We start from the raw sequence: 15,195 nt of genomic DNA, 5'->3' as shown, positions 1-15,195 counted from the left end.
GCTAGGTACATATGCTAGGTAACCTTAAAAGTTGCTACCTTTTACATGTATCGGCAATATTTGACGCGACTAACCTTCAACTTACATCTTCATCCTCGATTGCGATGGATTCTTCTTGATAATGCAGCACGATTCGAGTCGGAAAAAGGAGAATAATAGATGTCGGTTAGGTACGACAACACCAAATGACGACCAAGGCAACTAGGGTGTATCTTCATCCTTTCCCTCATTAACGAACCCCTGATACAGGTTTGACCAATACAGTACCTTATATGCAAATTAGAGCCAAGATTGCTGTAGGGGTTCGCACAATCACGGGCCATTCTCCAAGTATGGTCCAGATCCAGGGATTGGATAAGCACGCTTTTCACGACAAGGGGTCCCCTGTCGCGTGTGATAGAGGCTTCGTTTTTTCGACGAGAAAGTAACTTCGCGTATTAATAACAGGCTCGGCTTCGACGATCCTCTCAATTTCCATCAACAATTATGAAGGCTTGCTGGCTTGCGCGACTTTTCCACGTTTACGCCCTGTCTCACTTGCTCGTGGCAATTCCAAACGAAAAAGGTCTCTCGGTTGTGGCTGGCGCGAATTGCCCGGCTCCGGAATGGGAGACAACTAGAATAGAAATAATTAATGCCACTGGCGTTGCTTTTATTCTCCCTTTTCTAACAGGGCGGGACAACATCAGCTCAAATGCCACGAGTCTCAGACTTTGCAGTACCTTATTCGAAACCCCTTTATCATGGAGGGCTACGCTAGTTGGCAGGGCTACTGTTCATCAAGAATTATCAATTGAGCTTGAGACTCATTGAGCTTCCATTCCATGAGAAAGCTGCCAAACCCTTCTGCCGGACCAACAGGGCTATCTTGGACCCCTGGTTACTCCATCTGCCTACGGAATACTTTCCCCTTTTGACAAAGAGGGTGATGCATTGAAGACATCGCGAGAGGTACCTACTCCCAATGCTAACGGCAGTAAAATGTCGTTTTCTTCTTCGTAAATGGGTACACGTTCTACAAGGTAAGTGATCTTAAGCTTATCTCCTGTTCCCACTCGTCGAAGGTTCTCCCGCATGGTCCGCTATTTTGTGCGTATGTGAGTTGCTTGCATTCATGCTTCGTGGCGGATCAGTCGAGAGTCTTGTATTCGTTGACCCAAACAGACTACATATCCGCTCAGGTATGATTTTTGGGCCTACCTACTGCAAGAGCGGGAGTCACAGTTGCAGACGCAATGGAACTTCACCTACGCAGGTACAGCAGCTGATCCCAAAGGGCCATATTTCTTTCCCGTCGTAGGTGGGCGGCATTGGAGACACTATTGACAAATTACTACAAATCTCAAATGCCGTCTAAGCTCAGGTTGGCTTCGGTATGTACAAATTCTGCTAACCATGACCCTGAATTGACGAAGTGGGGAGAATTCATTTGGGTGACGAAAAGCTTTTAAAGAATCCATCTGTGCCTCCCCCACGATCAACTGTCAATCAGGCTCAGGGCTCAGGGGTCCTTTGTTTACGCGCATCTACTAGTTTCTCTCATCACAGCTCTGTCATGTGGTACTTATCTCGACGGCTTATTGGTTTAAGATCTTCGATTATTCAATATGCGTCGAGACAACCGATTAATCATGGTAATTTCGGAATTTGTCAACCATGCTATCGCTTCTGCAAGATGTTAGGTCTGTGCCCCATGCATCACCCACGCATTGTAAGCATTCTATGCACCGAGTAGGCTAGGTAGGTAGGTAGTAATAAGAGTTGAATAGGCTGCACGGACTATATAGTATGTACAAGGGGGTCTGTCACCTATGCACTCCATCCCACATTTGCGTACCATAGTTGCATAATATGGAGATATGTACGTGATTAAATCCTAACCGTCTAATCTGTGATATTGGAATTACGCGCTGCTGTCTCCGCCTGTTCGCCCAAGGATTCATTCATCCCGCTCTTATGTACATACGACTAAAAAGCTTAGCCTTATGCGGTTGCGATGCGATGCGTGGCTTATCGCGCAAGCACCCGAGAGTCAGGTTTATCGGGAACCGTCAGGGAGTTTCTATTCGGGAAATAAATACGTCTTCACTCCTCCAGCTTTACATACATACCTATTACATACACGCATGCTGGCCGCGGGGGACATGGCTCAGCCCAAGTCTCAGCTACGGAAAATTCCCATCGTTAAAGTGAAACTCCATTTAGATCGCAGATGCATTAAGGCTACTAGGGGTTCGTTCATATAGATTGTCTAAGTAAGTAGAAACACGTTTATCATGCCTAAGTAAGTAGCATTAAATAAATACCCCTAGAAAGTCAAAAGATTATCCTCTTCTCCAAGAGATCTTCCATGGCCCATCTGCTCACGTCGTTTCATAAAGATAGGGGTCATTCCAAGTAAGTCTTGCGATTAAGATGCGGCAATGCTTGCCAATTACGTCGTGCTACATGCATACGTGGGAATCATACCACCCTCCTGGAATACCATCTCGTCTATAGTGGCCTTTTAAGGAAATTTTTTTTTTAAAAAAAGACAAAGGGGACTCTACTTTTCTCCTATGATTCCATAGAACGTCGGATGATCCCTTTTAAGAGGTATTAGGTAAGTGATTAGTCGTAGCTACGCCTCCGAGGCTACGGGCCGTCCCAGGCTAAACCCCTATATCAGCGACAGGTAAGGTGTACATATATAAGGCTACTGCTATTAGTGTAGTCGCGTAGTGCAGCGTTTCAACTCTGGCAGCGCATAAAGAGCTTGCATCTAGTTCCAGTACACAATGTATGTATTCTTTCGAGATCTTGTCCTTGTCCCGATAAGTACAAGGATGGGTATTTCGGAGGGCTCAGCCAGAATTAGGGCGGGGACACGGGGTAGGCTTGAACGTCTTCTCGGGAAGTCTCATAGCCTTGCTAGCTTCCCGAACTCTGACCATGTCGGCTATACCGGTTTGATTTATCGTATTGTTCTACAGATGCGGATACGGTAGAGTACGGCATGTTGGAATGTGACTGCTCTGTGTATGATGGTAGCTCTACGCCACAAGCTAATAACCCAGCTGACCTGCTCTACCGTTCCCATAACCAGGTGTGACACTTTAGATCGCTGGTGATGCTTGGGAATGATCACGGCCCTGATCTACTGGGGATCCGCGAATCAATGTGATACCGGCCCGTGGTTACGTTTCTGCTTTGCTGTTTCATGTGTCTGCTCTCGGGTTTCTGATCGACGTAAACTATCTTATCGTAATGACCATACCATCCATGGTATCGGTTCTGATTACTGCCATGATGGCGATCATTTATGTTGGCCTTCGGCTTCAGCTGTTACTGCGGACAAAGTTCTTCAAAATGGATACATAGTTATGACTAAAGGCTCCGCGTGTTTCTTCTGTGTTCCTTGAAAAGCATTAGGTCAAGCAAACTGAACTAGAAACTAGTTGCCTCGATCGTATGATGTTCGTCTCGCGGCTTGCATCGTAAGCCGTATAGCCTAATCCGATGGTATCGTGTCCAGCAGTGGAATTTGTACTCTGGACTGTGTTGCACAAACGGGGATGTGTCTAATACATCCGGGCGGTGAAGGGTGATTCTAAGATGTTCTTGCACATCTACCAAATGCTCAAAAACTCATAGCGCACGTATCCCGCGACCGACGCTTCGGGTGTCGAAAACTTCAACTAAACCGGATCCAACCGCCTCCTGCAAGACCCAGTCGAAAGAAAGCCCGTAGAACTGCCTCCACTTTCTGGTCTGTCCAGGTAAGATACTCGCAAACTCTCCTCGCGAGCGCTTAGCTGCATAGCGTGCTTCTTCTTTGGCGATACCTCCGTCCCACCGATCCCTAAGCACCGTCTCCGGCGCCTCGCGGAACCGCGACTTGCCTAACAACGAGACAAGGTGCTCGAGCGCGGAGGAAATGAGCTTTAGGAATGTGCCGTTCCCAGGCACAGCGAGTCTGAGCTCCGTGCCGGTGGCGTCGAACCGGGATGCGCCGAGTGAGCCACCTCCGGTGCCGCCGGTCTTGTGGACTACACCTTCACCTCCTACGGCACCAAGGGAGCCGGTTGGTTGTTTCGAAATAATATCGAGTGATGTGAGTGTGATTTTATCCTCCGGTCGCGAATATAAGTTTGTATTATGGGACGTGGAGCCATAGCGAGTTGCGCCGGTATGATTAGCTATCAAAAATCCAGCCTTAATAAGCTGATCTATCTCGGACGCACGAAGAGCATTCGGCCCAAGCGCCTGGACTCCTGGGTTCTCTTTTAACAGCCTGGCCAGGCTATCCTTCGTATTCTTATCTAGTATCGTAGAATCTTTCACCAGCTGCTCAAAGTCTGCGGCGAGTACTATAGTCTCACCTATATCCCCCCTCCCAGGAACAACTACCTTGCGCAGAAATCCAGCCCGCGCGAGTTCGGCAATTTCCCGCTCTACCGCACTCGGCGACGAGAGTAGAGCCTGTATATGTGATACGGTTACGATTGGGGGAAGACACTTCCGATAGTTGAGCACTTCTGCGATTCTAGTAGAGTTCATTCCGGCTGCTTGCTCGGGCATAGGGGAGAACATATGACTACGGATGTACAAGATAGCTTGGGGAACGTCGCGCAAGTTCAGATCGGTCACCAGGGCCTTAACAAGCCCATAGTCATCGAGCTTATCGTTAAAGAAATCATCCCCATCATCTTCATCCCCTGCTAACGATTTCCCACGCTTGGGTCCAGGTTTGCGACGAGGCAGAGAAGAAGCCCATGAGGATAGCGAAGACGAAGACGGTTTTGCGCCGGACTTCTTGGAGGACTTCTTAACCCGGCTGGAGCCTCCTAAGATCGACCTTAAACTCATTTCTAGCAGAAAAGACCATGAGAAAATCTAGACGCTGTCTTTAGTTCATTAGGTTGTAAGAAACAGTCATATCGTCAAGATGTGATAGTAAGGTGAGCCCTAGCCTTGGCTGCTAGGCTTAAGAGAGATACGTAGTAAGTATACGGGTATAGCCGGCTCAACGAATGAGACGCTAGCAATATATGGAGTTGTGCGGTCTGTGGCGGCATTCTCAGTAAGGAGAGATTTGATTGGTTGTAACAAAGCCAGCCAAAAGGGGTTCATTCTTTTCGCTGACCGAATTCGGCTTTTTATGAATAACGAATTGTTACATTATGAAGCTTCAAAGTCTGCTTCTTACGAGCCTACCTGTTGCATTCAATAGGTCTTGTTTTTAGATTCTTAGATATCAGTTGTTTAATCTTGTAAAACAACCACAACAAAGTGTCAGATATCTATATTGTGACTCATTTACATCCGATATAGATATATAATATGCATCGATCCGAAGAGAGCGCCAAGAAAATTCCAGTTTGCTCTTTACTTCATCCCTTTGCCTAAAACATATCTGGGTGCTTTATTCAAGATGGCACCAGTCATCATTCTAATACGCCACGCCGAAGCTCTACACAGTCAGTGTCTACCCCACGTTTTATTGAGGCAGAATTTAACAGATTATAGATATTGCCGATAAGTCATCTCCAACCACTTGGCTAGAATATAAGGGGCTAACATAATAGACACACGAATGGGAATTACCTGATCCAGTCCTGACTGAGAAGGGTATAGAACAATGCAAAGCTCTCGCAGCAAAACTTGAATCGAGTTTCAACTTTGCTCCAAATGCGTGCCGCATAATAGTGAGCCCTTTGAGAAGGACGTTACAGACCGTACAATATGGTCTGCAGTGGCTTCGAGATCGTGGAGTTCCTACAGAGGTTCGTGCAGAATGGCAGGTATGTATAACGTATCACTGAGAAACCGACCGCTGGAATACTAACCATGTGCAGGAAACCACAGATAAACCCTGTGATATTGGCGATCATCCTACTACAATCAAAGGTGAATGGCCCGATTTTGATTTCTCGACCTTAGACCCAGTCTATCCTCAGAAGACTGGTATGTATGAAAACTCGGAAGATGCCTTCCAGAAGAGAGCGTCATTCGCCAAACAATGGCTCTTTGAACGTCCCGAGGAATGCATCGTCGTTGTCACACACTCGGGATTCTTGAAGAGAGTCATCAAGGGGCCAAAATATCAGAACGTGGAGTATAGGACATATAAGTTTGTCAAGGATGCGGATGACCTAATACTTAACGAGATCGACAGATATGTCTTTGAGCAACCATAGAAGCTCTTGTTCCGGTGAGAATTACAGGGCAGGTCGAAGACACTGGTAGCAATTAATGGTATGGCAAGGGAGAGAAACACATGTACCCCTCGCTTGGAGGAATGCCTGGTTGCAGTGAATTATAAGTAGGTAGCTACCTAAGCAATGACAATTATTTCCTGTAGTTTTCTGCAATAATAGACCATTTATTACTCAAATTTATATTTGACAATGGTCACAGCACTATTGAGCAGACACAATATAATTCAACTGACTTGCTTGCATATCCGATGAAACGCCGTATTCGATGACACGTGTCGCCCACAAGAGAATCGAATGAAACGCAAGAGAAGCAAGAAATGCAGGAGACTGCAAATTGCAATGTCGCCGAGATTTACCATGGGAACCCGATGTCTAGCGTATATCGGATTCCCTCAAACGAACGGCATATCATATTCTTGCACTGGACTCAGCCTTGAAGACGGTGAGAATTATCGTCTGTGAGCAATCAAAAAAGATTGATTAAGAATCGGATGTGCTGATGAATGTAAAGATTAAAAAAAAAGAAAACGAGCAAAAATTTCACCCCGCGTAGAAATTTAGGTGTACCCGGTTAACGTGACCCTGCTTCTTACGTAAAAGACCCTAATGCTAGGGCGATCAAGACCCTTATGGGATTTATGAGGGGTCATTGGTCGAAGCGGGGCTGTACTTCGTGCATATCCGATTCGCGCGTGTAGGTACATATACCTCCATAGGTACATAGGTAGTGGACGTATGGACTTAACATTCATGTAATTCCATTATTCTACGAAACACTCCTTTTTCAGTACTCTACATGACTCCAATCCTCGGGTCACCACCAACTTGAAATTCTCGATACGTATCCTAAATGCAGTTTGGACAGTGGACAATTAATAAGTCCATTGATATATGACTCCCTTACGGAAATGACGGCACTACCATCTTACTCGAGTGTGGTGAGCCTGACGTCATCTAGATCAAAGGCGACTAAGAAAATTACCGGATATCTGCGCCGTCGACTTCCAAACACCCAGACACCCAGACAACCCTGATGGCTATCTGGACTTGGCACTTGGTTGCGTGCTGGCAACATGAGAACAATAGAGCGGCAGAGTGGCCGAGCAGTCTTTCTCTTTCATCACCGCCGGACCCCTTTGACACCTCCACCTGATGATCCGTGATGGTCTCTGCAGCTCGACCCCAGCGCAAGTGATCCTTAGCAAACTCTGGAATACTGGGCTTTCGAGCAACTAAGTGGATGCCAATTAGGCAAGTGCGGAACTGACCATTGTCGTGTGCCCATATAATGGCCATATTGTGGCGCCCTGGATGTGTGTTATACGATGTCTCAGTTATTCAAGCTCGTCTCTCCACGGTTAACTTCCTACACGTGCGGAATCCGGCGTTATGATTCGTCGCCTATTGTCAGCCTTCAGCCTTGGGGATGGGGAACTACCAAACCCTAATAACTAATTTAAGAACCCCATGAGCTGCTTCTGTTTGTCCTACAGTCCTGGGGCGAAGGACTTTGGGAAATTCAATGAATAATGTGATGGTGTTCAAAAGCCTCACTTAAGAGCCAAAGCGTAGTATTTAAACTACTTTACTATCGCCTATTTCCCCACTTGGCACCGAGTCTTTGGCTAGAAGCACCTTCTGGCATTTGCTGCCAGTTTTATTGGATCCCCTAGACGGCCAGCTAGCCCCATTTTGCATCCGTCGACGATCATTTGGTACGCTTCGAGAAACTACGGCGACTAATGACGGAATTTTTAAAATATTCAACACGGCAACATTAGATATCCTTTTTCAATTTACCAACTTATAAGCTGATAGCCGTCACCTATCTATGCGATATCGTCTTCTCATCCATTTTTTTCATAGCTCCTAGAGCATCGTAAACTGTCCAGGATGGTGCTGAAGAAAGCAACCTGGCTTTGGGTAATTCCCAGCCTGTTGGAGACTTTCGTCATAGGTGCTCCAACTACCGGAGCTCAATACGTGCTGCAGGCAAACCATGACAGTAGCCAGTCTACGTCGCAGCGCAAGTTGCACGGCAGATTTCTACATATTACAGGTACACTCTTCATAAGATGCCTACCACACACCATCTCCAAATCGTCTTGTTAAGACACTAATGCCTCGTACCTTGCGCAGATCTACATCCAGATGAATACTACAAAGTCCACACATCCACCGAGGAGAATATCGCATGTCACCGAGGCCAAGGCCCAGCCGGCACCTATGGCGCAGAAACTTCTGACTGCGATTCCCCGCTGGCCTTGGTTAACGCGACACTCAATTGGGTTGCCGCCAACCTAAAGGACGAGATTGATTTCGTGGTTTGGACTGGCGACTCAGCCCGCCATGACAGCGATGAGAAAATACCCCGCCATAACAAAGAAATCCTAGCTATGAACCAAAGAATTACGGACGCATTTGTGACTACATTTTCCGACGATAAGGGGCTAGTAGTTCCAGTCGTCCCAACTTTCGGCAACAATGACATATACCCTCACAATATATTATTACCAGGTCCGAACCAGATTTTGAAGACTTATACCGATGTCTGGCAGAATTTCATCCCAGAAGAGCAGCGACACTCATTTGAGTACGGCGGCTGGTTTTATGTTGAAGTCATCCCGGACAAGCTGGCCGTCTTTAGTCTTAATACCCTGTACTTCTTCGATCGCAATGCGGGGGTTGACGACTGTGCACACCCAAGCGAACCCGGATACAAGCACTTCGAGTGGCTGCGAATCCAACTGCAGTTCATGCGAGAGCGCGGGATGAAAGCTATTCTCATAGGCCATGTTCCTCCTGCTAGGACTTCTGGCAAGCAACTATGGGACGAAACCTGCTGGCAGAAATACACCCTCTGGTTGCAGCAGTATCGGGACGTCGTTACCGGCTCTCTATATGGACACATGAACATAGATCATTTTCTACTTCAAGATACCAAGGATATCGACCTTTCCTTTATCGAAAGCGAGCCTAATCAACGAGCAAGTATTCGCGAGACCATGGAAGATGAGGTTTCGATAGAATCGAGTAAAGATTACCTCATAGCACTGCGTGACGACTGGTCTAAATTACCAGACCCGGTTCAAGGCCGGGACCTTGAAGAATCTGGGAAGAAAAAGAAGAAGGGCAAGAAAGGCAAGGGCGGGAAGAGCAAGATGGGCGGGCCTTTCGCGGAGCGATACCAGTTGACTCTCATCAGCCCTAGCGTTGTCCCGAACTACTTCCCAAGTCTCCGTGTTTTCGAATACAATATAACTGGTCTTGAGGATACCCTAACATGGGTAGACACGCTGCGCGCCTCTGGTTCTCAAGCCTTTTCTCCCGAATCGGAGGAATGGCATGAACTAGAGCTCCGTGACGAACCCAATCTAGAGATCGAGAAGAAGAAAAAGAAAGGCAAAGGGAAGGGTGGCAAGAAACCCAAGGACCCCACAGTCCCAATCCCAGACGCACCAGCCAAGGGAACGCCTCCGGGTCCCGCATACTCCCCCCAGGCTTTGACACTCAAAGGCTTCACCCAATACTACGCGAACCTGACGTATATCAACAATGACATCACTGCGGACGACGACGAGGAGGTGTCGTCTTCGAGCTGGAACGCGGGTAAGCACTGGGACAAGAAGCCTAAGCACGCTAAGCCGAAACCAAGGGAGTTTGCCTACGCGGTCGAATACACCACCTTCGACGACAAGATCTACAAGCTGAAGGACTTGACGGTTAGGAGCTTGTTGAAGCTCGCGCATAGGATTGGTCAGACTTCGGCTAATTCCGAGGGGCTTGTCGGCGAGGAGTCTGAGTGCGATTATGATGACAATGAATATGAAGTTGATGAAGACGGTGATGAGTCTGGTAGGGAAGAGGAGGAGGGGGGGGAGGAGGAAGGATCAGATACTGACGTTGAAATCGAGAAGAAAAAGAAGGGCAAGGGCAAGAAGAAGCACCATAAGGGCCACAAGAAGAGGAAGGATACTAAAGTGTGGCTGCACTTCCTTAGACATGCGTTTGTTAGCACGAGGAGTACAGACGAGCTGAGGGATCTGGAATAAACCGGCGAAGAACGGTTTTGATTGTTTTTGGGTCTGGGTTTAGGCATGATGATTTTACATGGCTGTTATCATTTAGGTTAGGGAGCTTAGGGCGTTTTGGTTGGCATGGAAGGCGCTTTGGGGGAGGGCATTTGCTAGCTAGCTAAGTTGGCTTTTATTATGTGATTTGGGTCTTTGGGAGCGAGCGACGCGGGAGGAACATATGATGATGACTAGTATATGGGTATATCGATGCATAGCATGGCATGGAATTGGTGCATCTTGGTTGGGCATGTTCATGGGTCCAGGTCAGGCCAGGTATATATTGGAGCGGCGGCCATGGGGAAGGGATCCAACTCAACCATTTAAAGGCAGCATCGGTTTTGGTTTGGTTACCCGCCAGACAGCGTTATACCGCTTGACCCATAGCATAGGCATAGGCACAGGTATAGGCATCATATCACTTAGAAAGTGCAGAATCTACCTAAACCTACCTAGGTTTAGATTTGCGAACAAATGAATTACATATCATTAATCAATCATCATTATCATTTCTGGTATCTACGAATCTATGTAAATCCATAGCACGCCTCCTAAACCCAGCCTCAAGCTGCTATATAGATAGGCCAAATAGTCAGCTGTTACCTTATTATATATAAGTACCTAAGGCAAGGCAACTTAATCCGAATCGCTATCCTCCGACGAAGAGAAGCCATTCCACTCCTCCTCCGTATCATCCAGCACACCCGTTCCCTCCGCCTTACCAGCCTCCCCATCCCCATCCCCCTCATTATCATCGTCATCGTCATTGTCATCCCCCTCCTCGACCTCAAACGAACCGGTAATATCCCACCTGTCACCAGGCGCTTTATGACTAACGTACTTGACGAACTTGAGAGTGCCGCTATCGCGCAAGACCAGGGACATCTTGTTCCAGGCCGCAGCCTGGAAGAACAGGATATTATCATCCTCGCCGCTGGACTTGTACACGGCCGCGTCCTCGTTTGCTGCATCGTCGTCGCCTGCCATGTATACCTCATGGCCGCCGACTTCCACCTCTTCCTCTTCCTCCTCCTCCTCCTCCTCGGGCTCCTTCTTGCTATTCTTGTTCTTCTTCGAGGTCTCAGCTTTGGGTTTAGCCTTGCCCTTCCCCTTACCGTTGGCTTTGGTATCCTCGGCGCTTTCTTCTTCGGCGGCGGCTTCCTCTTCCTCTTCCTCGTCTTCGTCGCCCCAGCCGCTTGTCGGCGTGATGCCTAGGGATAATTCGAGGCGCGGCTTGCCTTCGTGCCCTGTGGCGAGCGTGTAGTCTTTACCGCGTCTAAAGCGCCTAGCGACGAAGTCATGGCTCTCGATCACGGAGTCTGTCGCCATCTGTAACCAGCGGCGGAACTGCGGGCTCGGGAGGAATTCCTCTAGGAGCTCTCTTATAGGCGAGTCCTCCTTTTTCGACTTTCCATTCTTTTTGGAGGCGGCGGCGTTGTCTGGTTGAAGGTATAGGTACCGGTGCTTATGGGGTGGCTTTGCTACCCGCCAGGCACCCTTCTCAATCTCCGTAGCGTCTTCCGGTAGAGGTGCACTATCTTGAGCGGCGACGTAGTCTCGTAGTTTCTTTGCAAACTTCTTCCCAAGAAGGTTAGGTAGAGTGATGCTAGCCTCTTCCTCGAATTCTTCTGAGATTTGCTCAAGGGTATCAGGAGTGAGGTAGGTCGGGGCCATATACTTGAGCAAGAACTCTAGGTCGGCCTCGTCAAATTCTTCTTGAGAGCCCGACTGCGGTTGCTCGACCGGAACTGGTTTCAGCTGAGGCATGTCATACTGATCTGGGTTGCCTTGCAGTTGCATCAAACCGCTGTTCTTGGCCTGCTTCTCCTCGGCGCCTTCGACGTATCCGGCCTCTCCGACCTGAGGGATATGGAACCAGCCACTGATAGCCATACGGACCCTTCCTCCCTCCTTCTGGAGTTGTTCTTTGCTCTCAGCATGGTAGACCTCTTCGACATCATGGAAGCTCTCGCCAGGTTGAACGGCAAAGAAACTCAACTGGTTCCACGCGGGGGGGATAACCTTGCTGACGTCCGGCGCAGGTGTCCTCGCTACTTGGCCATCCTTGCCCTTGATCGTTCGCACGGGAAAGAGTCTTAGCGCGCCGCCCCATTCGGCTTTCCAGGGAATGTCGGGATCGGTTAGGTAGAGGATATAGCTGACTTTGCGACTACCAATAACGTCGTCGTGGCATAGAAGATAGCATCCCGGGGTATACACATTAATAGCCATGTCTGTCTTTCTACCACTCAGGGGGCCGCATCCAGTAATATGCGCGACATAGTCTCGAAATGCCTGCGAGTATACTGCGTCCCTAAGAGCAAGCAAGGAGGGAAGCCTAGCTAGAGCCTCATCGTCTAAGCCGTCGAGGTTCGCAAGGTCGCCGGATTGGTGGATCTTATAGATATCAGTTTCTTTGGGGGTGAAGGAGACATTGTCCTTGATCTCCTCGCGGACGGATCGTAGTAAGGTATCGTCGATCAGCTCGTGGATGACGCTATGCTTGTAGGGTGTGGATTTGGCATATCCTTGGGTGTATTTGTCCAGGATATCTTTGTCAAAGAGACCTTTCCTGAATCTCTTCTTAGCTTCCTCGTCGCTCAGTGCTGTAGTGACAGTTAGTCTTTTTCGTTGAGAAAATTTTGGGAATTTCCAGCAGGATCGTACGATAAGTGATCTGCTAGATTGGGCGACTTACAAGTCTTCTTAGACTTCTTTTTGGCAGGTTTATGGCCTACAGCTTGCGATTGGGCTTTGCGCTTCATTATGAATTGACAATTAGATTTATACTAATTAAATATAGTCAATTGCGAGTTTGGGGAATGTGAAGAAGCTTGGGAAAAGCTATCTTGAACATGAACAAAATGAATAAAACTCGCGATTTCTTTCTGATCGACTGATAATCAGTCTCTCTTACTTTTTTCAATGGGGAAAAAGTAGTGGCAGAAAAAAAGAAACTGGAGCAAACGACGACCCGTTCTTTCTTAGTTCTATCTATCGAAGTTAGCGCGATATTCACCGCCCGACCCACCATGGAGCTATAAGGTTGTTTAAGGTTGCTTATCGACTGACAAGTGATCCCGATCCACTCATGCCACTATCCAATGCCCCTCCTCTTACTTCCTCTTACTCCATTCCCTCCCCTATTTTCTATTTTCTTACCGCTATAGCTGCTGCACTACTTCAATATTTCTCTCCATTCACCTCCAATGGTTCAAATAATCCCAAGTAAAAATAACTGGTCTGGCTGCATGATTGTGAGCAGATGCAACCAGGCCATGTATATATAGATCATGCACTATGCGTACTCTACACCCTCCCTCCTCTCAAAGCCGCCGTAGTAGGACCCTATTGGCGGTTAAGTCGTCATGTCCGGCAATCCTTTAATCGGACTTACAAGTTGGTGCTATATCAATACGGGCTCCTGCGGAAACGCTTATTCGTGTGGGACGGGATCACGCCAGGAGGCGTCCGAGGGCGGCAGTTCTACTGCAACTCTTAGTGATGTTCAGTCGCATTCAACCACCGTCTACGAATATTCCATATATATTGACCAATAAATTAGAATTGTAGTCTTAGGGCCGGTCTGATATGGTAGAGACACTCTTTTGTGAAGTACGGGTAACCCGTAGCCGGTTCGTTTACCGATATCGCTATTTCTCTATCATTAATACAATGATTTATTAATTCTGTTCGTCTGTTTCTGTTTTCCTATGCTGATCGTTATACTTGGCTCTCCTTATCTATATATAAGCTTAATATTGAGTATGTCCGTTAGAATAGAGTCAACGTGTTGGCGGCCTAGATTCGTCACAGTTCTATCCTATCACTAGCCAATATTCTCTAAAGGGCTTCGCTCGAGAAAACACCTAGATTAAAGATAAACCCGTTGTATTATAATACAGTGGCCATCGGCTCGCTCTAATGTCCTGAAATTTCAACTGGACTCACCCGTAGCAGAACCCCTATCTTGGTGTTCTTATAAGTGTGTGGCTCAGAAAGCTCCTCGAGCCCGAATAATGTATTATTATTACCTTCCTTGTACTCCCTGGGTAGCTATTGATTAGCAGTCCCTAAGTGATAGTCTCCTAATAGATCTATGACCATTGCTAGTATATCCTATTAAGAGACCCTTCTATAATGGTCGAGTTCTACTATTATCAATACCAAATCCGGGGATCTGATCATGATTAATACTGGTTTGAGACTGCACCGATATCGTAGAATGGTTCCACCAATGCCTTTTGGAGCACCTCATAGATACCCAATGGGCATAGTAGCATCTTCATTCCCTTTCACTGCGAGTTAATCCAATTCACAGGGAGATATCGACACATAGGCCAATCCATCCAGAAGATACCTCGACCCTAAGACATAAGTGGGCGTCTTAAAATAGTAACTAGTCCTCTCATAAATGACAATTTGGTCGCCTATTAGGATGACTATGAATCTATGATACCTTTACCTATACGACCTCAACTGATATTCTATCATATATCAGATATGCCCTAAGCATTGCTCAGTCAGTCAGGTAGCCATTAAGTTGACAAAACATACTATTTCCATTCCTAAATGACGACAGCATAAAGCAACATTCTCCGAGCGAATAGTGGAATCGAACCGTTAGAGGACTCGAGTCCCCCTAGGTTACCATTTACAACGAGGATCAAACCTGCTGGAAATATTTAGCCCCTTATATCCTAGCCAAAAAGACTAGAGAAAAACATTAACAAGAAAAGTCGTCTTATTTTAATTAATATTGTTATATTCTTAAAGTCTTTCGTTATTCCTGGTATAATAGAACGATGTTCGCTTAACTGATGCAATGCTCCTTACTTACTATCTATAAAAAAGATAGGGATATAGAATACAATGCCCGAGTAGATTCATTGCTTCCCATTACATGACTTGCATAACTGTGC

At 47.1% G+C, this 15,195-nt stretch overlaps 6 protein-coding genes across 6 annotated transcripts; 4 read left to right on the top strand and 2 right to left on the bottom strand.

The window, feature by feature from the left end:
• Nucleotides 1-486: 486 nt before the first annotated feature.
• On the top strand, nt 487-785 carry F4817DRAFT_342713 (uncharacterized protein; the record flags this gene model as incomplete). Its single annotated transcript, XM_049303939.1, has 1 exon — nt 487-785. A coding segment is annotated over one exon (299 nt), but the record flags the coding sequence as incomplete, so codon positions are not given.
• A 2,729-nt stretch (nt 786-3,514) lies between these two features.
• On the bottom strand, nt 3,515-5,044 carry F4817DRAFT_166263 (serine-threonine protein kinase 19-domain-containing protein). Its single transcript, XM_049298161.1, has one exon. It carries the CDS (start codon nt 4,846-4,848, stop codon nt 3,628-3,630), a length of 1,221 nt encoding a protein of 406 aa, XP_049157430.1. The 5' UTR covers nt 4,849-5,044; the 3' UTR covers nt 3,515-3,627.
• A 98-nt stretch (nt 5,045-5,142) lies between these two features.
• F4817DRAFT_342709 (phosphoglycerate mutase-like protein) lies at nt 5,143-6,777 on the top strand. Its single transcript, XM_049303938.1, has 4 exons — nt 5,143-5,459; nt 5,509-5,513; nt 5,568-5,783; nt 5,838-6,777. The coding sequence occupies exons 1-4, from the start codon at nt 5,414-5,416 to the stop codon at nt 6,177-6,179; spliced, it is 609 nt and encodes a 202-aa protein (XP_049157429.1). The 5' UTR covers nt 5,143-5,413; the 3' UTR covers nt 6,180-6,777.
• Nucleotides 6,778-8,093: 1,316 nt separating this feature from the next.
• On the top strand, nt 8,094-10,353 carry F4817DRAFT_366443 (Endopolyphosphatase; the record flags this gene model as incomplete). The annotated part of the gene is made up of 2 exons (XM_049306991.1): nt 8,094-8,259; nt 8,340-10,353. The coding sequence occupies 2 exons, from the start codon at nt 8,094-8,096 to the stop codon at nt 10,250-10,252; spliced, it is 2,079 nt and encodes a 692-aa protein (XP_049157428.1). The 3' UTR covers nt 10,253-10,353.
• Nucleotides 10,279-10,830, top strand: F4817DRAFT_166185 (uncharacterized protein). Its single transcript, XM_049298159.1, has one exon. The coding sequence runs from the start codon at nt 10,455-10,457 to the stop codon at nt 10,749-10,751; it is 297 nt and encodes a 98-aa protein (XP_049157427.1). The 5' UTR covers nt 10,279-10,454; the 3' UTR covers nt 10,752-10,830.
• F4817DRAFT_166218 (Oxoglutarate and iron-dependent oxygenase degradation C-term-domain-containing protein) lies at nt 10,831-13,247 on the bottom strand. The gene is made up of 2 exons (XM_049298160.1): nt 12,972-13,247; nt 10,831-12,879 (listed from the first exon to the last, which is right to left on the bottom strand). The coding sequence occupies exons 1-2, from the start codon at nt 13,036-13,038 to the stop codon at nt 10,910-10,912; spliced, it is 2,037 nt and encodes a 678-aa protein (XP_049157426.1). The 5' UTR covers nt 13,039-13,247; the 3' UTR covers nt 10,831-10,909.
• Nucleotides 13,248-15,195: the final 1,948 nt, after the last annotated feature.

The sequence above is a fragment of the Daldinia loculata genome (assembly GCF_022478755.1).
Source record: "Daldinia loculata strain CBS 113971 unplaced genomic scaffold F4817scaffold_37, whole genome shotgun sequence".
NCBI lineage: Eukaryota > Fungi > Ascomycota > Sordariomycetes > Xylariales > Hypoxylaceae > Daldinia > Daldinia loculata.
This window is presented reverse-complemented; position numbering and strand designations above follow the sequence as displayed.